Source organism: Brienomyrus brachyistius, chromosome 4, assembly GCF_023856365.1.
Source record: "Brienomyrus brachyistius isolate T26 chromosome 4, BBRACH_0.4, whole genome shotgun sequence".
Lineage (NCBI taxonomy): Eukaryota > Metazoa > Chordata > Actinopteri > Osteoglossiformes > Mormyridae > Brienomyrus > Brienomyrus brachyistius.
In genome coordinates this window covers 23,348,093-23,370,805 of record NC_064536.1, presented here as the reverse complement: position 1 = coordinate 23,370,805, position 22,713 = coordinate 23,348,093, and the positions used below count along the sequence as shown (strand labels likewise).

Here is a 22,713-nt window from a genome sequence, read left to right as displayed (position 1 = left end):
AACGACTACGCAATATAATACAATGAAGTTAAATTTAAGAACTTTACTATATAAATTCTAAAATTAAGACGACAAAATATATACAATGTAAACAGTAGCTACAATAGTTCACACTCCATTATTGCCCACTGAAAAACCTAAGCTGGCAAATAATTAAACTAAAGAAAAATTGTAGCAGGCCTGATCTGATTGATCTCTCGATCGTCCTGAAACCGGAGCAAATGACTCGTTAGGCACTCGGTCTTTCACCGCCGTGAATCGAATAGCTGTCTCTCATCTTGAAGATGTACTCTGGAATTTAGTAGCTTCAGCAGTAAGCTTGCTGAGAGTGTGGAAGGAAGACATGCAGTCTTATCACTTCTCCCACGTATCCTGTATCTCCTGGGTCGATCCCAGCCCTTTACGGGGATTCATGGGATTACTCCAATTGGCACATATTAAATGAATAACTCATTAAATTATATTTAACAAGCAATAAAAAGAATATAAAACACAAATGATATAGAGCATGTGTCAGCTCAATACATAAGAAATTTGCAAATGAGAGGAGGCCATTCGGCCCATCAAGCTCGTTTGGGGAGAACTTAACTAATACATCAGAGTTGTTAAAATTTTATCCAGCTCTAATTAAAAGGAACCAAAGGTAATGCTTGCACTACACTAACAGGGAGAATATTCCATACTCTAACTACACCATGTGTAAAGAAGTGCTTTCTCAAATCCATTTTAAAATTATTCTAATTTCCACCTATGGCTAATACTGAAGTAGCTATTTGGCTGAACAGCATCCAGACCTGTTAGAATCTTATATACCTGGATCATGTCCTCCCTTAGTCTCCTTTGCTCGAGCATGAAGAGATTGTGTGCTGAAGGTAAGGTGACCAAACCTGCACACAATATTCTAGGTGGGGTCTTACAGTGCCAAGGAATTGTATAATTGTAGCATCACCTCCCTTGACTTAAACTCCACACACGTAGAGACCTAACATCCTATTGGCCTTTTTAATTGTTTCCCCATACTGGTGAGAGTGGGACATGGAAGCATCAACATACACACTGATGTGTTTCTCATAATCAGCTACCTTTATTTCAGTGGAACCCATAAATTGTCTGTACTTTATATTTCTGCTCCCTGCATGGATTACCTTACATTATACTACGGGACCGTTGAATGCTTGAATCTGATTGGCTGACGAACGTTCTGAGGTGTGCAATTATTTTCAGATAACCGCACGGCGAACGTAGTTCCAGGTAGCTCTCTTGACCGCATTACAGTTCCATAGTACTTCGCATAGTTAACTGTAATAACGGAAATTAGCATACAGTACCTATACAGCACACAGGACTAACAAAAACAACATGACAGACGATTTTCCGAAAGTAAATTTTAATATTTACGGTGAATATGAAACTTTCAACAACTGGGCTGCAGCAGTATTAGTTAGCCTAGCGTACCAACTTAAAGGCTACACATGACATTTCTCACTAGCGAGGTAATAACAGCGCTGCATCTTAAAGCAGACTTACAGTTTAGAGACGGTGCTTCAGAACACTGTTGAGGGACACGCAGAGGTAGCCTAATTCATACAAGCTCTCTCTGTTTCTCTTTCTCTGTGTCTCTCGCTCTCTTTCTAATAACTTCATTATTAACTGCATTAGTCTGCTATCAACAGCTCAAGCCTCCATTGCCAGCTTTAAAATGACGTTTTGGAACTAGCAAAAGAGTCGTTGGATGAGATGCGGAAGAAATAATCCTACTCACAATAGCGATTTAAGTAGAAAAACCGGACGAATCCCTTGAAATATATAATCTGATCGATGTGTTGAGGTGTGGCAACCGTAGTATAAGCGGAATAATTGACTCCGGACCGTTGAATTATTAGAAAATAATGCACACTCGAGGTGTAACGGCCACTCCGCTTCGCGTCGTGGCCGCATTACCACCTCGGGTGTGCATTATTTTCTAATAATTCAACGGCCCGTCGTCAATTATTCCTTACTTTATCTACGTTAAATTTCAGCTACTAGCTATCTGTCCAGCCACTAATTAATTCAAAATCACGTTGTAGCCTCTGTGCTGCTAGTTCAGTATCGGCTACATCCTCCCCAAAATTATACAAATCAGATTAATCATATACACTTTACCTCAATAAAAGAAGCAGACACTGGGTTACACAGGCTCTGGGGCACCAGCAGCTGCTCCCCTGCGCCGTCCAGCGATCAGCTGCGGCTTAACAGCAGGCCCTCGTGTTCCTCAGGGTGCCCCACTGGGTGTGGTAGACCTTGTTCTCTGGACCAGAGGCTGATATCGCCTCCCAACCCAGTCACCCTCCTTCATCCAGCTACTCCCTCACCCTGGCCAGCATGGGGCTGCTGTGCTGCTCTGCGATGATCTGCTGGCAAATGAAGTCTTGGTGGTGGCCTGGTTGTCCTGCACTGTGAGCTGGGCAGGGTCAGTGAGACAGAGTGTCCACGTTTCCATATAGCTTCCCAGGGTGATGTTGGACCTCAAAGTCAAACTCTGCCATTACCTCCAACCAACAGACCAGCTGTCCTTCTGAGTGCCAGAAACTCAGGAGCCACCCAAGCGACTTGTGGTCCTTCTACAACCAGAACCACTGGCCACTGAGGTACAGACGGAAGTTCTTGCCGGCCTAGATAGAAGCTCCCTTCACGGTCCTGCCTGTGATTGCACAGCACCCAGCCCTTCATTGCTAGTGTCCGTGTCCAGAATGAAAAGGAGATGAGGGTCCAGGTACTCTAGCATGGGAACATTGGTGAGCGTCACGCAGAGCTGGTTAAAAGCCGCGGCTCAGGCATCTGTCCACGCTAAGACACTTCCCTTTTTTGTAGACGGTGCATTGTGTTTGCCATGCTGGCGAAGTCCTTACAAAGTGTTGGTAATATGACACTAACCCCAGGAAGCTGTGCAGCTCTGCTACAGTCTGTGCAGGGGGCCAGTCTCACACAGCTGCCGTCTTCTGCGGGTCGGTGGCCACGCCCTCCCTCTGATGATGTGGCCCTGGAAGAGCATCATGCCCTGGAGGAGGGAGCACTTCTGGGGGTTCAGCCACAACCCTGCGCAGAGGGTCCCTGCAAACACTGTCTTTAAGTTCCACAATGTCCAGGCAAAATCAGCGGCGTGGAGCAGCAGATCATCAGTGTTGATGACGCATTAGGTCCAGGTGAGCTGGGACATTAGCCTCCATTAGCCTCTCGAAGGTGACCAGACTGTTACAGGGGCTGAATGAAACTGACTGAACTGTCATAGCCTGTGACCGATGGTGAACACGGTCTTAGGGTGGTTTACTGGGGACAGTTCGACCTGCCAGTAGCCACTCCGGAGGTCTAAGGAGCTGAACCATGTTGACCCTGTGCTGCATGGAAGCACATAAGAGTCCCTCCTTGTCACCTCATTCAATGGTTGATAGTTGAAGCAAAAGCAACATGACCCATCCTTGTTGGTGAAAAGGTCCGTGCCACTTACGGTCTCTGGGAAGGCTTCATGACGCCTGTGTGTCATTTCTTGAATCTGCTGCTCAGACACTTGTAGTTTCACCAGAAGCAGTTGGTGCAGATGCAGATGGGTGAACAGGGCTGATTGCTGTACTGCCACAGTTCCTGCACAGCCTGCACTGTCTATGGAGACGGTCCTGCTGTGGTGTTGCCGTTCAGCACAGTCTGGGCTGGAGTTGCAGTCGTGTGGCTGGTGGAGACTTTCCCTCAGGAGCTGTGAGCAGCTCTTTTCCCCCAACTGGGTGGACGGCTCTCCTCCTCTCTTCCCCCATCGCTACCCCTGGCCGCTGCTGGCCACTGCTCTCATACTGGAGGACCCCTACATCTGCACCCAAAGCAGATGGCTGTCCCCAGCAGATCGATGGCGGCCCCTAGCTGTACTAGTAAGTCCAGCCTGATAACACAGGGGTCAGCAGTGCTGGCTAGTCAGACCTCTTGTACCACCGACTGTCCTGTCAGCGTGACTTTCAGCTGCCTCCCCCCCCCCCCCCATGGCCATGCGCACGATGGGTGCAGCTCAGCTGTAGGGGTGGGGCTCTGCTTAATAGAGCTCGCAGTGCCTCCTCTTCCAGTGGCATCACCAGGTGCCCCCCATCTTGGGGGACCAGTGATTGGGCCGTGCCACCAGCCGGACCGGTACTTGGGAGGGTTCCAGGGGCCATTACCCACTGTACCGGGGCAGCTTTAGGGGGGTCTTCACTGCGATCGGCCGTGTCCCACGTCATGCTGCTCCCTGCTGAGCTCTGTCACCTTTATCCTCAGGTCTGACACCAGTGTGGTTCGGGTACCAGAGTCACAGATAAGCACAGGAAGGCTACAAAGATGGGGTTTCCTGATGTCTGCCAGTCATACTCACAACAGACACACAACACAATACATGGTAAATACACAGAGCTATTTACACTATTTACACTGATGGCACCAGCCCAACATGCGACCTTGCTGTCCGATGGGCCCCAGTGCAACAATTTGTTTTGATTAAATGTTGTACTTACTATCACTGATTATTTAGTATAGAATTAGCCTGCAATAACCTTTTGCTTGCTTACAGTTATTTAAATTTACATTTATATGCCAACAACAGTAACCGACAGCCCAACTGAGGCTCTTTTACAGTATGTTTATTTATGCTTTTATGAATTTAACATTCACTTAAAACTAAACCAAAGATTATTGCTTCTCATATTAAACCCCATGAAGTAGCACATTCATTGTTATTTCTCCCAGGTGTCATTCATGGTGTTGATCAAAACTAAAATTTGGTTCCTCTTGTATACTAAAATATTTTCTCCTGTGTTTGTGTTAATGTCCTTCCTTTAAGTCTCAATGACATGTTACATACTGTGCATCTCATTGGCTACGGTCTGCAGTACAGACATCTTACCTTCAGTGACTGACAGCTGGATCCATGTTCCCACAGCTGCACCTCCGCTGATCTCCACACCACACCAGTAGTAACCAGAGTCCCCATCTGTCAGATTGTTCATAGTCACATTGAAGACTCGCTGGTCAGGATCATCTCTGATTGACACTTCATTCCTCTTCTGTAGAGAGTCACTGCGTACTATGGGAGTACATGAATCTGAAGAATAATAATTTCTGCACCAGTATTTCACATGTGTTTTATAACGGTCTTCATAGGAACATGGTATGGTGACAGATCCTCCTCTCTGTACAGACACCCGTCCCACTGAGGACACACTGTCAGCACCTGTGGGGAAAACAACCAACTGAATTCACATTTTCAGCATCACAGTATCTCTGGTTAATATTATATATTATCAGTTTGTGTAACACTTGTACCAGGAGTCATGGCACAGAGAGATGGGTTTAAGAGGACAGTGAGGAGGTGAAACAGCAAGACTGTCATTTTGCCATAAGAACAAGGGAAAGACACAGGAAAACAAAGCAGGTGTGTTCTAGGGGAGGGTCACTCAGCTATCATCCCCATCAGGGGCACACAGCCAAGGTCCACATCATTTACTGACCAGGGCTGGGGGGGGGACTGGATTGAATGGTGTTTCTGTCCAGAGTTCATCCAGTTTAGGGTCAGTACAGTACAGGGAGCATGGAGCTGATCTGAGGCAGCACAGGATACTTGAACAACTTAAGCAAGTTCAGTGTAGTTAACATGGTTAACATCCACATATGTGTTCTAATCAGCTCCCTGCTGAGATCATCTCCATGTATAAACTGGCATCTCCAGTGTCTAAATCCTTCTTCCCTCTTTACATTTGGTTTCACTTATTTCTCAGTTTATGGGAAAGTGTCTCTGTATAATGTACTTTTTCTGGTAAACTCCAACCTGGCTCTTCCCTGTTTCTCATTGATGAAAAGCCTCTTACTTGCTTTATTCCTTGCACTTCACACCATTTAATGTTCTTTAAGGTCACATGAGGTCATCCTCTGATTTATGAGTCACAGCCGTATAAATTGACAGTCATCTCTGGCATTAAAAAGCTGCTTCTACCCTCTACATGGATACTGTAGTTTCTGGTCGTTCCTAGTGTCTCCGGCTTTGTTTTGTTCTTGTTACTGCTGTCTTAGTAACTTTGAGCCTGGAAGCAGCCTGCTGTGCGGTGTAACCTTCTGCCAGCAGAACTGGGATTAAACCAGGATTTAAAAAAGCTGATTGGTTTAAAAGTATAAGAGTGATATCTTAATGTTTTCCAGAGCAGTATAATATAGAGCCTTGTGCTGATTGGGAGCCATACAGCGGTTGCATCCGTCCTGGTAATGCCCTGTAAACCAACCCCCCCCAAAATTATCCCACAAAACACACAGACTTCCTTCTTCCGTAAAACTGTTGGGCTCATTTAGTATTTATCTAAGCCGATTTAAGCATAAATGATTTATAGTCAGAATTTAGATAATTACTTACATTCAGTGCTGGTTGTGGTTGCAGTTCTCAGACTGACAGTAATATGAACTGGGATCTGCCACATTCTTGCATCACACCAATACCAGCCTGTGTCCTTCCTCTCCAGTCCCCTCATTGTCACACTGAAGACGTTATCTCTGTCATCCCTGATCAGGACAGGCCTCCCATCCAAACCCGAAGAACTTGACACACAGGAGCCCCCCATCCTACACCATGACAGACTGTAATAGTATTCATAGCGACACTGAACAGTGACACTGTCTCCTTCCACACCCGTCACCTCCTGTTTGTCCACTGACAGCCCTGGGGAACCTGAACACAGATTAGGAAGGAACACTGTGATATTTACATTACAATAAAATAGTCATGAATATGAGCCAGATATGTTAATATTATACACATATATTTCATACCCATATGAATCTAAAGCAAAGGACAAAAGGATAAAAAATAAAATTGCTGATCCTAACTGACCTAAAACAGATTTACTCTGATTAAATGTCCGTCAGTGAGAAAAAAAAGTTTTTGTGTTTTTTTCTGAAGTGTTTGTAAACTTCTGGTTTCATCCATCCATCCATCCATTTTCCAAACCGCTTATCCTATTGGGTCGCGGGGGGTCTGGAGCCTATCCCGGAATCAATGGGCACGAGGCAGGGAACAACCCAGGATGGGGGGCCAGCCCATCGCAGGGCACACTCGCACACCATTCACTCACACATGCACACCTACGGGCAATTCAGCAACTCCAATTAGCCTCAGCATGTTTTTGGACTGTGGGGGGAAACCGGAGTACCCGGAGGAAACCCCACGACGACACGGGGAGAACATGCAAACTCCGCACACATGTGACCCAGGCGGAGACTCGAACCCGGGTCCCAGAGGTGTGAGGCGACAGTGCTAACCACTGCACCACCATGCCGCCCCCACTTCTGGTTTCAACTATTTATTAAAATATTTTCTCTTGTGTTTGTGTTAATGTCCTTCCCTTCTGCCTGAATGACATGTTATATACTGTGCATCTCATTGGCTACATTCCGCAGTACAGACATCTTATCCTCAGTGACTGACAGGTAAACCCATGTTCCCACAGCTGAACCTCTGCTGATCTCCACACCACACCAGCTGATTAACTCTCACTCCCTCTTACAGCATTTATACACATATTCATGAAGTCAGTACCAGTCTACTGTAAATTGTAGTACTTTACTCTGCAGAATATTGAAATTTGTTTTTTTTATAATTTTGTATTTACTTTTGTATTTAATAAAATAAAAGTGAAATAGATGATTAACTGATCATTTAAAATAAAATTAGCCTGCAGAAACCTCCACTGCTGGTTTACAGTTATTTGCACCTGCAGGGACAGTATGAAAATTACCCAGCTGATTAACTCTCACTCCCTCTTCCAGCATTCATACACATTAATAAAAAGTCAGTCCACTGTAGGTTACAGTACTTCATTTAGCAGAATATTATCATTTTGCGGCACAGATACCAGACATGGTGATCCCAGTGATAATGAAGAGTCACAGACAGGTACTGATTTATGCCATATATGCTCACAGCACACAGACACTGGCCACTGTGCTGAGGGTCCCAGCTACTCTCACTACACATGGTGGCCCAAACAATGATAACTGCAACAATTAACATTAATACTATACCTGACATTAACGTACAGCACAATACAACACAATACATGATAAATACACAGAGCTTTTTACATTATTCACACTATTTACACTGCTGGCACCGGTCCAGCACGCCACTGCGCTGCCCGACAGGAATCCCCAGTGCTACACTGCCCCCCTTCTGGGGGGGACCCAACCTGGTACCCCCCAAAGTCCTGGCAGTGCTCCAGACAGCACTGAGCCCTCTGTGGCCACTGGGGCCCAGGTTCCCCACTGTCCTTCTCAATTCCTGCTGCTGGGAAACTCATCCTAGGTCCTGCTGATGGTTTCTCCAAGTGGGCCAAGGGTTGGTATAGAACCAGCCGGTCTCAATGTAACATGACAGTCCTGCTTCAGAGATTCACTTCAGGACCTCCTGGGGGTCCCTCCAGTGGCTGTCCAGCTTGGGCAACCACCCCTTTTTCCTGATGGGCCAGTACACCCAGAGTCCCCAGGCTGGGAGACCTGTCCCCAGCAGCGGATGTCATAGGCTCACCTCTGTCTGTCTCTGACCATGTCCTGATGTTACCTGGCCAGCTCATGCACAGTCCGCACATGGTCCTGGAGCTGGAGCAGATAATCCAGTCCTGGTGTCTCCGGCAGCTCCGGCCCAGGGGGTGAGGCAAACACCAGCTCTACCTGGGTCCACAGCCTACAGCTGTACATGAGGGAAGCTGGGGCACAGCCAGTGTTCTCCTGTACTGCTGCATGATAAGTCCACAGAACCAGGGGAAGGTGAGTGTCCCAATCATGCTGGTGCTCACCAATGAGGATTGTCTGCTGGGGAGCTGGAATGCGATTCAGCCTCTTCACCAGCCTGTCACTCTGCTGATGGGGGTATGTGTGTGGGGAGGGGGGGGCAGGGGTCTTCACAATCCCTAGCAGCCAGCTGACCTCATAGAACACCAGCACCTTGAAGTTTCTCTCCTGGACACTGTACAGCTGCTCTGAAGCCCCAAAGCTCCTAGAGCTGTTTTTTGCCATGGTGGTCAGGTCACACTCTGCTCTGGAACCATGCAACCCTCAGTCAACGTTGTGAAGTAGTCCATGACCACAAGTATGTAGTGATTCCCAGCCTCAGTGTGGGGAAAGGGGCCCAGGACATCGACCCCCACATGCTCCCCTAGGTACAGCTGGAGGGCAGACCGGCACTGCCAGCTAGGACCCCTCTGAGCCACACATGCAGCACAGCAATGCAGGAACATCTGGGCGTCCTGCTGGCAGCCGGCCAGGTGAAGCGCTGCCACAGCTTCCTCAGCATCTTCTTTACGCCGTACTGCCCGGCCCCGACGGCTCCGTGCACTGACCTCAGCATGAGAGAGCACAGGTGTAGCGCCCCCTTCAGGCCTTTTGCTGGGCCCCAGTTAACAATCACTTGACGGGGGGCCTGAGTTCACTATGGTGTCTGTCTGTAGGCTATATTCTCCCTTCAAAATTAACGCAGGGCTAACATGCCCACCCTAAATACTTTCGTCACCTTATTTAACGACTACGCAATATAATACAATGAAGTTAAATTTAAGAACTTTACTATATAAATTCTAAAATTAAGACGACAAAATATATACAATGTAAACAGTAGCTACAATAGTTCACACTCCATTATTGCCCACTGAAAAACCTAAGCTGGCAAATAATTAAACTAAAGAAAAATTGTAGCAGGCCTGATCTGATTGATCTCTCGATCGTCCTGAAACCGGAGCAAATGACTCGTTAGGCACTCGGTCTTTCACCGCCGTGAATCGAATAGCTGTCTCTCATCTTGAAGATGTACTCTGGAATTTAGTAGCTTCAGCAGTAAGCTTGCTGCGAGTGTGGAAGGAAGACATGCAGTATTATCTCTTCTCCCTCGTATCCCGTATCTCCTGGGTCAATCCCAGCCCTTTACGGGGATTCATGGGATTACTCCCATTGGCAGATATTAAATGAATAACTTATTAAATTATATTTAATAAGCAATAAAAAGAATATAAAACCCAAATGATATAGAGCGTGTGTCAGCTCAGTACATAAGAAATTTACAAATGAGAGGAGGCCATTCGGCCCATCAAGCTCGTTTGGGGAGAACTTAACTAATACATCAGAGTTGATAAAATTTTATCCAGCTCTAATTAAAACGAACCAAAGGTAATGCTTGCACTACACTAAGAGGGAGAATATTCCATACTCTAACTACATGATGTGTAAAGAAGTGCTTTCTCAAATCCATTTTAAAATTATTCTAATTTCCACTTATGGCTAATACTGAAGTAGCTATTTGGCTGAACAGCATCCAGACCTGTTAGAATCTTATATACCTGGATCATGTCCCCCCTTAGTCTCCTTTGCTCGAGCATGAAGAGATTCAGCTCAGCTAACCTCTCATTATAAAGCATTCCTCTAAGTCCAGGAATAATTCTTGTAGCCCTACGCTGCACCCTTTCGAAGGCAGCAATGTCCTTTTTAAGGTATGGTGACCAAACCTGCACACAATAATCTGGGTGGGGTCTTACAGTACCAAGGAATTATATAATTGTAGCATCACCTCCCTTGACTTAAACTCCACACACCTAGAGATGTAACCTAACATCCTATTGGCCTTTTTAATTGTTTCCCCACACTGGTGAGAGTGGGACATGGAGGTATCAACATACACACTGAGGTCTTTCTTATAATCAGTGGAACCCATAAATTGTCTGTACTTTATATTTCTACTCCCTGCATGGATTACCTTATATTTATCTACGTTAAATTTCAGCTACTAGCTATCTGTCCAGCCACTAATTCAAAATCATGTTGTAGCCTCTGTGCTGCTAGTTTAGTATCTGCTGCATCCTCCCCAAAATTATACAAATCAGATTAATCATATACACTTTACCTAAACAAAAGAACCAGACACTGGGTTACACAGGCTCTGGGGCACCAGCAGCTGCTCCCCTGCACCATCCAGCGATCAGCTGAGGCTTAACAGCAGGCCCTTGTGTTCCCCAGGGTGCACCCCTAGGTGTGATAGGCTTTGTTCTCTGGACCAGAGGCTGATATCACCTCCCGACCCAGTCACCCTCCTTCATCCAGCTGCTCCCTCACCCTGGTCAGCATGGGGCTGCTCTGCTGCTCTGTGATGATCTGCTGGCAAATGGTCTTGGTGGTGGCCTGGTTCTCCTGCACTGAGAGCTGCTGCAGGGGCAGTGAGACAGAGTGTCCACGTTTCCATGCAGCTTCCCAGGGTGATGTTGGACCTCAAACTCAAACTCTGCCATTACCTCCAACCAACAGACCAGCTGTCCCTCTGAGTACCAGAAACTCAGGACCCCCAAGTGATTTGTGGTCCTTCCACAACCAGAACCACTGGCCACTGAGGTACAGAGGGAAGTTCTTGCCGGCCTAGATAGAAGCTCCCTTCACGGTCCTGCCTGTGATTGCACAGCACCCAGCCCCTCGTTGCTAGTGTCCATGTCCAGAATGAAAAGGAGATGAGGGTCCAGGTACTCTAGCATGGGAACATCGGTGAGTGTCACACAGAGCTGGTTAAAAGCCGCGGCTCAGGCATCTGTCCACGCAAACCACTTCCCTTTTCTGTAGACGGTGCATTGTGTTTGCCATGCTGGCGAAGTCCTTACAAAGTGTTATAATATGACACTAACCCCAGGAAGCTGTGCAGCTCTGCTACAGTCTGTGCAGGGGGCCAGTCTCACACAGCAGCCGTCTTCTGCGGGTCGGTGTCCACGCCCTCCCTCTGATGATGTGGCCCTGGAAGAGCATCATGCACTGGAGGAGGGAGCACTTCCGGGGGTTCAGCCACAACCCTGCGCAGAGGGTCCCTGCAAACACTGTCTTTAAGTTCCACAATGTCCCGGCAAAATCAGCGGCATGGAGCAGCAGATCATCAGTGTTGATGACACATTAGGTCCAGGTGAGCTGGAACATTAGCCTCCATTAGCCTCTCGAAGGTGACCAGGCTGTTACAGGGGCTGAATGAAACTGACTGAACTGTCATAGCCTGTGACCGATGGTGAACACGGTCGTAGGGTGGTTTACTGGGGACAGTTCGACCTGCCAGTAGCCACTCCGGAGGTTTAAGGAGCTGAACCATGTTGACCCAGTGATGCATGGAAGCACATAAGAGTCCCTCCTTGTCACCTCATTCAATGGTTGATAGTTGAAGCAAAAGCAACATGACCCATCCTTGTTGGTGACAAGGTCCGTGCCGCTTATGGACTGTGGGAAGGCTTCATGACTCTTGTCTGCCATTTCTTGGATCTGCTGCTCAGACACTTGTAGTGTCACCAGAAGCAGTTGGTGCAGATGCAGATGGATGAACAGGGCTAATTGCTGTACTGCCACAGTTGCTGCACAGCCTGCACTGTCTATGGAGACGGTCCTGCTGTGGTGCTGCCGTTCAGCGCAGTTTGGACTGGAGTTGCAGTCGTGTGGCTGGTGGAGACTTTCCCTCAGGAGCTGTGGGCAGATCTTTTCTCCCCACCGGGTGGACGGCTCTCCTCCTCTCTTCCCCCATCGCTACCCCTGGCCGCTGCTCTCATACTGGAGGACCCCCACATCTGTACCCAAAGCAGAGGGCTGCCCCCAGCAGATCGATGGTGGCCCCTAGCTGTACTAGTAAGTCCAGCCTGATAACACAGGGGTCAGCAGTGCTGGCTAGTCAGACCTCTTGTACCACCGACTGTCCTGTCAGCGTGACTTTCAGCTGCCCCTCCCCCATGGCCATGCGCACGATGGGTGCAGCTCAGCTGTAGGGGTGGGGCTCTGCTTAATAGAGCTCGCAGTGCCTCCTCTTCCAGTGGCATCACCAGGTGTGTCCCTCCCCATCTTGGGGGACCAGTGATTGGGCCGTGCCACCAGCCGGACCGGTACTTGGGAGGGTTCCAGGGGCCATTACCCACTGTACCGGGGCAGCTTTAGGGGGGTCTTCACTGCGATCGGCCGTGTCCCACGTCATGCTGCTCCCTGCTGAGCTCTGTCACCTTTATCCTCATGTCGGACACCAGTGTGGTTCAGGTACCAGAGTCACAGATAAGCACAGGAAGGCTACAAAGATGGGGTTTCCTGATGTCTGCCAGTCATACTCACAACAGACACACATGGTAAATAAGCAGAGCTATTTACACTATTTACACTGATGGCACCAGCCCAACATGCGACCTTGCTGTCCGATGGGCCCCAGTGCAACAATTTGTTTTGATTAAATGTTGTACTTACTATCACTGATTATTTAGTATAGAATTAGCCTGCAATAACCTTTTGCTTGCTTACAGTTATTTAAATTTACATTTATATGCCAACAACAGTAACCGACAGCCCAATTGACGCTCTTTTACAGTATGTTTATTTGTATATTTATGCTTTTATGAATTTAACATTCACTTAAAACTAAACCAAAGATTATTGCTTCTCATATTAAACCCCATGAAGTAGCACATTCATTGTTATTTCTCCCAGGTGTCATTCATGGTGTTGATCAAAACTAAAATTTGGTTCCTCTTGTATATTAAAATATTTTCTCCTGTGTTTGTGTTAATGTCCTTCCTTTAAGTCTCAATGACATGTTACATACTGTGCATCTCATTGGCTACGGTCTGCAGTACAGACATCTTACCTTCAGTGACTGACAGCTGGATCCATGTTCCCACAGCTGCACCTCCGCTGATCTCCACACCACACCAGTAGTAACCAGAGTCCCCAGTTGTCAGACTGTTCATGGTCACAGTGAAGACTCGCTGGTCAGGATCATCTCTGATTGACACTTCATTCCTCTTCTGTAGAGAGTCACTGCGTACTATGGGAGTGCATGAATCTGAAGAATAATAATTTCTGCACCAGTATTTCACATGTGTTTTATAACGGTCTTCATAGGAACATGGTATGGTGACAGATCCTCCTCTCTGTACTGACACCCGTCCCACTGAGGACACACTGTCAGCACCTGTGGGGAAAACAACCAACTGAATTCACATTTTCAGCATCACAGTATCTCTGGTTAATATTATATATTATCAGTTTGTGTAACACTTGTACCAGGAGTCATGGCACAGAGAGATGGGTTTAAGAGGACAGTGAGGAGGTGAAACAGCAAGACTGTCATTTTGCCATAAGAACAAGGGAAAGACACAGGAAAACAAAGCAGGTGTGTTCTAGGGGAGGGTCACTCAGCTATCATCCCCATCAGGGGCACATAGCCAAGGTCCACATCATTTACTGACTAGGGATGGGGGGGGGGACTGGATTGAATGGTGTTTCTGTCCAGAGTTCATCCAGTTTAGGGTCAGTACAGTACAGGGAGCATGGAGCTGATCTGAGGCAGCACAGGATACTTGAACAACTTAAGCAAGTTCAGTGTAGTTAACATGGTTAACATCCACATATGTGTTCTAATCAGCTCCCTGCTGAGATCATCTCCATGTATAAACTGGCATCTCCAGTGTCTAAATCCTTCTTCCCTCTTTACATTTGGTTTCACTTATTTCTCAGTTTATGGGAAAGTGTCTCTGTATAATGTACTTTTTCTGGTAAACTCCAACCTGGCTCTTCCCTGTTTCTCATTGATGAAAAGCCTCTTACTTGCTTTATTCCTTGCACTTCACACCATTTAATGTTCTTTAAGGTCACATGAGGTCATCCTCTGATTTATGAGTCACAGCCGTATAAATTGACAGTCATCTCTGGCATTAAAAAGCTGCTTCTACCCTCTACATGGATACTGTAGTTTCTGGTCGTTCCTAGTGTCTCCGGCTTTGTTTTGTTCTTGTTACTGCTGTCTTAGTAACTTTGAGCCTGGAAGCAGCCTGCTGTGCAGTGTAACCTTCTGCCAGCAGATCCAGGATTAAACCAGGATTTAAAAAAGCTGATTGGTTTAAAAGTATAAGAGTGATATCTTAATGTTTTCCAGAGCAGTATAATATAGAGCCTTGTGCTGATTGGGAGCCATACAGCGGTTGCATCCGTCCTGGTAATGCCCTGTAAACCAACCCCCCCCAAAATTATCCCACAAAACACACAGACTTCCTTCTTCCGTAAAACTGTTGGGCTCATTTAGTATTTATCTAAGCCGATTTAAGCATAAATGATTTATAGTCAGAATTTAGAAAATTACTTACATTCAGTGCTGGTTGTGGTTGCAGTTCTCAGACTGACAGTAATATGAACTGGGATCTGCCACATTCTTGCATCACACCAATACCAGCCTGTGTCCTTCCTCTCCAGTCCCCTCATTGTCACACTGAAGACGTTATCTCTGTCATCCCTGATCAGGACAGGCCTCCCATCCAAACCCGAAGAACTTGACACACAGGAGCCCCCCATCCTACACCATGACAGACTGTAATAGTATTCATAGCGACACTGAACAGAGACACTGTCTCCTTCCACACCCGTCACCTCCTGTTTGTCCACTGACAGCCCTGGGGAACCTGAACACAGATTAGGAAGGAACACGGTGATATTCACATTACAATAAAATAGTCATGAATATGAGCCAGATATGTTAATATTATACACATATATTTCATACCCATATGAATCTAAAGCAAAGGACAAAAGGATAAAAAATAAAATTGCTGATCCTAATTGACCTAAAACAGATTTACTCTGATTAAATGTCCGTCAGTGAGAAAAAAAAGTTTTTGTGTTTTTTTCTGAAGTGTTTGTAAACTTCTGGTTTCAACTATTTATTAAAATATTTTCTCTTGTGTTTGTGTTAATGTCCTTCCCTTCTGCCTGAATGACATGTTATATACTGTGCATCTCATTGTGTCATGCCCGGCTCGTCCGCTCCTCCTGTGTGCCACGCCCCCTGATTACCCACGTGTGTTTCCCGGATTGTACCCAGCTGTGTCCGTTTGCTTTCAATCAGTCTTGTGTATTTAAGTCCTGGTGTTACCTGTTTGCCTTGTCGGCGTTTCATGTTTCCTGCTTCCAGTCAGTTTAATAAACCCCAGTTTACCCCGACTTCCGCCTGCTTTCTGCCCGTTCGCCTTGCACGATCGCCGCTCTGCCCGCGATCGCGAGCGTTCCCGTGACAGAATGACAGACCACAAAAAGAAGCGGAGGAGAAGGAAGAAGCTCCCTGAAGAGCCGATCTGTCTGGGCGCCTGCTCGCTCTCCAGCCCCTGGCTCCCTCAGGAGGAGGAGGAGCTCGTCCTGGGTCCCGACCTGGGACCATACGGTCTGGGACCCTGCTCCCTGGCGAGGCTCTGGGCTCCGAGCGAAGACGAAGAGGACACGCCCTTCGTCTTCCCGGACCTAGAGCCCCTCCCCGCGGAACAGCTGCCACCCCCCGAGAGGTGTGATAACCAGCCCGAGCGGCTGACAACGTGGGGAGGAAGTAGAGCAGTGAGGGACGCCATCCCGCGGGTTCCTCGCCCTCTTAAAGGGGCCACGTCCATTTCACCCGCGGTCCTAGCTGACCGATACTTCACCCTCCAGGGGCTTTATTGGAGGGTGATGGGAGAACCGGCCCCACAGGCCCCCCTGGAGGGGGAAAGACTTGCCGCACAGCTGGGGCAGGACTTCGCCTCCTTCACTCCAGACTCCCCTTTCTCAGATCTGGAGAAAATTGCTGAGGACCTCCGGAGGCTGATCAAACTCCGGAGAGCCCCGGCTGCGACTTCCGAGCCGCAGCCCCTGCTACCCGCGGACCCCTCTCCCGTGCGGCCGGCGCTGCCTGCGCAGCCGCCTGCGCAGCTCCCCCTGCCTGCAGCTCCCGGGCCGGCGCCCCCACTACAGCAGCCTGCAGCTCCCGGGCAGGCGCCCCCACTGCAGCAGCCTGCAGCTCCAGGGCAGGCGCCCCCACAACCTCCAGTTCCTGACCGCGCTCCAGTTCCTCCCGAGGCGCCCCCTCCGCCTGCAGCAGCTCCCGAGGCGCCCCCTCCGCCTGCAGCAGCTCCCGAGGCGCCCCCTCCGCCTGCAGCAGCTCCAGAGGCGCCCCCTCCGCCTGCAGCAGCTCCTGTCCCTGGCCCCGGCAGCGTCGACCCCGACCTAGGGTCGGCCTGTCTGTGTCCCGCAGGGGAAGGGGACACAGACGCAGGGCTGGGGTCCCACCCACCCTGCCCCCTGGCTCGCCCTGCCTCGCCTGCGCTGGGGCTCGGTTGGCGCCTGCGGGTCCTGGCCCTCCGGTTCGGCTGTCGCCTGCGGGTCCCTCTCCGGGGCCTCGTCGCCCTGCCTCGCTCCCCCCTCCGGTGCCTGGTCGGTCGCCTGGGGGCTCCCCGACGGCGGCTCCTCGGTCGCCTGCGGGGCCCCTACCTGCGGCTCCCCCCTCCTCCGGGCCTTCGCCCTGGCCCCTTCCAGCTCCCTCGTCCCCTTCCCCGGTGCTCCCTCCTGCTCCCTCCCTGGCCCCTCCGCGGGTCCCTCGCCCTGTCTCCACGGTCCCCTCCTGCTCCGGCCTCCCGGCCGCCTGCGGCCCCTCCGGCTGCCTCCCGTCGCCCGCTGGGTCTCCCTCGGGCTTCCCCTAGTTCCCCCTCCTTGTCTCCCTACGCCCCTGCCTTTGTCCCGCCTGTCTCTGCCCCTCTGTTTTCTGCTCGCCCTTTCGTTCCGCCCGTCTCTGTTCCTTGTGCCCCGGTGTACCCGCCTTGCACTCCTGGCCCCTTTGTTCCGCCCGTTCCTTCTGTGTCTCCCTTCCTGGTTTGCCTGTCTGCCTTCCCGACCCTCTGTCAGGTTTTGTCTTTTGTCTTGTCCCTCGCTCTGTTTTGTGCCTCGGTCCTGTTCCCTGTCCTGCGTTGCTTCTGTTCTTGTTTTTCAGGTCCTGTTTTGCCTCGTCCCGTCCGTCGCCCCCTTCCTTGGCGCGCCCGGAGTAGCGCGCCTTTGGGGGGGGGTTCTGTCATGCCCGGCTCGTCCGCTCCTCCTGTGTGCCACGCCCCCTGATTACCCATGTGTGTTTCCCGGATTGTACCCAGCTGTGTCCGTTTGCTTTCAATCAGTCTTGTGTATTTAAGTCCTGGTGTTACCTGTTTGCCTTGTCTGTCATTGATGTAAGTCGGCGTTTCATGTTTCCTGCTCCCAGTCAGTTTAATAAACCCCAGTTTACCCCGACTTCCGCCTGTTTTCTGCCCGTTCGCCTCGCACGATCGCCGCTCTGCCCGCGATCGCGAGCGTTCCCGTGACACATTGGCTACATTCCGCAGTACAGACATCTTACCCTCAGTGACTGACAGGTAAACCCATGTTCCCACAGCTGAACCTCTGCTGATCTCCACACCACACCAGCTGATTAACTCTCACTCCCTCTTACAGCATTTATACACATATTCATGAAGTCAGTACCAGTCTACTGTAAATTGTAGTACTTTACTCTGCAGAATATTGAAATTAGTTTTTTTATAATTTTGTATTTACTTTTGTATTTAATAAAATAAAAGTGAAATAGATGATTAACTGATCATTTAAAATAAAATTAGCCTGCAGAAACCTCCACTGCTGGTTTACAGTTATTTGCACCTGCAGGGACAGTATGAAAATTACCCAGCTGATTAACTCTCACTCCCTCTTCCAGCATTCATACACATTAATAAAAAGTCAGACCACTGTAGGTTACAGTACTTCATTTAGCAGAATATTATCATTTTGCGGCACAGATACCAGACATGGTGATCCCAGTGATAATGAAGAGTCACAGACAGGTACTGATTTATGCCATATATACTCACAACACACAGACACTGGCCACTGTGCTGAGGGTCCCAGCTACTCTCACTACACATGGTGGCCCAAACAATGATAACTGCAACAATTAACATTAATACTAAACCTGACATTAACGTACAGCACAATAACACAATACATGATAAATACACAGAGCTTTTTACATTATTCACACTATTTACACTGCTGGCACCGGTCCAGCACGCCACTGCGCTGCCCGACAGGAATCCCCAGTGCTACACTGCCCCCCTTCTGGGGGGGACCCAACCTGGTACCCCCCAAAGTCCTGGCAGTGCTCCAGACAGCACTGAGCCCTCTGTGGCCACTGGGGCCCAGGTTCCCCACTGTCCTCCTCAATTCCTGCTGCTGGGAAACTCATCCTAGGTCCTGCTGATGGTTTCTCCAAGTGGGCCAAGGGTTGGTATAGAACCAGCCGGTCTCAATGTAACATGACAGTCCTGCTTCAGAGATTCACTTCAGGACCTCCTGGGGGTCCCTCCAGTGGCTGTCCAGCTTGGGCAACCACCCCTTTTTCCTGATGGGCCAGTACACCCAGAGTCCCCAGGCTGGGAGACCTGTCCCCAGCAGCGGATGTCATAGGCTCACCTCTGTCTGTCTCTGACCATGTCCTGATGTTACCTGGCCAGCTCATGCACAGTCCGCACATGGTCCTGGAGCTGGAGCAGATAATCCAGTCCTGGTGTCTCCGGCAGCTCCGGCCCAGGGGGTGAGGCAAACACCAGCTCTACCTGGGTCCACAGCCTACAGCTGTACATGAGGGAAGCTGGGGCACAGCCAGTGTTCTCCTGTACTGCTGCATGATAAGTCCACAGAACCAGGGGAAGGTGAGTGTCCCAATCATGCTGGTGCTCACCAATGAGGATTGTCTGCTGGGGAGCTGGAATGCGATTCAGCCTCTTCACCAGCCTGTCACTCTGCTGATGGGGGTATGTGTGTGGGGAGGGGGGGGCAGGGGTCTTCACAATCCCTAGCAGCCAGCTGACCTCATAGAACACCAGCACCTTGAAGTTTCTCTCCTGGACACTGTACAGCTGCTCTGAAGCCCCAAAGCTCCTAGAGCTGTTTTTTGCCATGGTGGTCAGGTCACACTCTGCTCTGGAACCATGCAACCCTCAGTCAACGTTGTGAAGTAGTCCATGACCACAAGTATGTAGTGATTCCCAGCCTCAGTGTGGGGAAAGGGGCCCAGGACATCGACCCCCACATGCTCCCCTAGGTACAGCTGGAGGGCAGACCGGCACTGCCAGCTAGGACCCCTCTGAGCCACACATGCAGCACAGCAATGCAGGAACATCTGGGCGTCCTGCTGGCAGCCGGCCAGGTGAAGCGCTGCCACAGCTTCCTCAGCATCTTCTTTACGCCGTACTGCCCGGCCCCGACGGCTCCGTGCACTGACCTCAGCATGAGAGAGCACAGGTGTAGCGCCCCCTTCAGGCCTTTTGCTGGGCCCCAGTTAACAATCACTTGACGGGGGGCCTGAGTTCACTATGGTGTCTGTCTGTAGGCTATATTCTCCCTTCAAAATTAACGCAGGGCTAACATGCCCACCCTAAATACTTTCGTCACCTTATTTAACGACTACGCAATATAATACAATGAAGTTAAATTTAAGAACTTTACTATATAAATTCTAAAATTAAGACGACAAAATATATACAATGTAAACAGTAGCTACAATAGTTCACACTCCATTATTGCCCACTGAAAAACCTAAGCTGGCAAATAATTAAACTAAAGAAAAATTGTAGCAGGCCTGATCTGATTGATCTCTCGATCGTCCTGAAACCGGAGCAAATGACTCGTTAGGCACTCGGTCTTTCACCGCCGTGAATCGAATAGCTGTCTCTCATCTTGAAGATGTACTCTGGAATTTAGTAGCTTCAGCAGTAAGCTTGCTGCGAGTGTGGAAGGAAGACATGCAGTATTATCTCTTCTCCCTCGTATCCCGTATCTCCTGGGTCAATCCCAGCCCTTTACGGGGATTCATGGGATTACTCCCATTGGCAGATATTAAATGAATAACTTATTAAATTATATTTAATAAGCAATAAAAAGAATATAAAACCCAAATGATATAGAGCGTGTGTCAGCTCAGTACATAAGAAATTTACAAATGAGAGGAGGCCATTCGGCCCATCAAGCTCGTTTGGGGAGAACTTAACTAATACATCAGAGTTGATAAAATTTTATCCAGCTCTAATTAAAACGAACCAAAGGTAATGCTTGCACTACACTAAGAGGGAGAATATTCCATACTCTAACTACATGATGTGTAAAGAAGTGCTTTCTCAAATCCATTTTAAAATTATTCTAATTTCCACTTATGGCTAATACTGAAGTAGCTATTTGGCTGAACAGCATCCAGACCTGTTAGAATCTTATATACCTGGATCATGTCCCCCCTTAGTCTCCTTTGCTCGAGCATGAAGAGATTCAGCTCAGCTAACCTCTCATTATAAAGCATTCCTCTAAGTCCAGGAATAATTCTTGTAGCCCTACGCTGCACCCTTTCGAAGGCAGCAATGTCCTTTTTAAGGTATGGTGACCAAACCTGCACACAATAATCTGGGTGGGGTCTTACAGTACCAAGGAATTATATAATTGTAGCATCACCTCCCTTGACTTAAACTCCACACACCTAGAGATGTAACCTAACATCCTATTGGCCTTTTTAATTGTTTCCCCACACTGGTGAGAGTGGGACATGGAGGTATCAACATACACACTGAGGTCTTTCTTATAATCAGTGGAACCCATAAATTGTCTGTACTTTATATTTCTACTCCCTGCATGGATTACCTTATATTTATCTACGTTAAATTTCAGCTACTAGCTATCTGTCCAGCCACTAATTCAAAATCATGTTGTAGCCTCTGTGCTGCTAGTTTAGTATCTGCTGCATCCTCCCCAAAATTATACAAATCAGATTAATCATATACACTTTACCTAAACAAAAGAACCAGACACTGGGTTACACAGGCTCTGGGGCACCAGCAGCTGCTCCCCTGCACCATCCAGCGATCAGCTGAGGCTTAACAGCAGGCCCTTGTGTTCCCCAGGGTGCACCCCTAGGTGTGATAGGCCTTGTTCTCTGGACCAGAGGCTGATATCACCTCCCGACCCAGTCACCCTCCTTCATCCAGCTGCTCCCTCACCCTGGTCAGCATGGGGCTGCTCTGCTGCTCTGTGATGATCTGCTGGCAAATGGTCTTGGTGGTGGCCTGGTTCTCCTGCACTGAGAGCTGCTGCAGGGGCAGTGAGACAGAGTGTCCACGTTTCCATGCAGCTTCCCAGGGTGATGTTGGACCTCAAACTCAAACTCTGCCATTACCTCCAACCAACAGACCAGCTGTCCCTCTGAGTACCAGAAACTCAGGACCCCCAAGTGATTTGTGGTCCTTCCACAACCAGAACCACTGGCCACTGAGGTACAGAGGGAAGTTCTTGCCGGCCTAGATAGAAGCTCCCTTCACGGTCCTGCCTGTGATTGCACAGCACCCAGCCCCTCGTTGCTAGTGTCCATGTCCAGAATGAAAAGGAGATGAGGGTCCAGGTACTCTAGCATGGGAACATCGGTGAGTGTCACACAGAGCTGGTTAAAAGCCGCGGCTCAGGCATCTGTCCACGCAAACCACTTCCCTTTTCTGTAGACGGTGCATTGTGTTTGCCATGCTGGCGAAGTCCTTACAAAGTGTTATAATATGACACTAACCCCAGGAAGCTGTGCAGCTCTGCTACAGTCTGTGCAGGGGGCCAGTCTCACACAGCAGCCGTCTTCTGCGGGTCGGTGTCCACGCCCTCCCTCTGATGATGTGGCCCTGGAAGAGCATCATGCACTGGAGGAGGGAGCACTTCCGGGGGTTCAGCCACAACCCTGCGCAGAGGGTCCCTGCAAACACTGTCTTTAAGTTCCACAATGTCCCGGCAAAATCAGCGGCATGGAGCAGCAGATCATCAGTGTTGATGACACATTAGGTCCAGGTGAGCTGGAACATT

The 22,713-nt window shown here is 48.9% G+C and overlaps 1 protein-coding gene across 1 annotated transcript in view; it reads right to left on the bottom strand.

Moving 5' to 3' along the window:
• The window catches only part of LOC125739853 (polymeric immunoglobulin receptor-like), a 187,209-nt gene that overhangs the window by 4,863 nt on the left and 159,633 nt on the right, over window positions 1-22,713 (bottom strand). Inside the window, exon 7 of the mRNA XM_049010372.1 lies at window positions 4,901-5,227. Coding sequence (XP_048866329.1) covers window positions 4,901-5,227 — 327 coding nt within the window. The remainder of the gene's footprint in view (window positions 1-4,900; window positions 5,228-22,713) is intronic.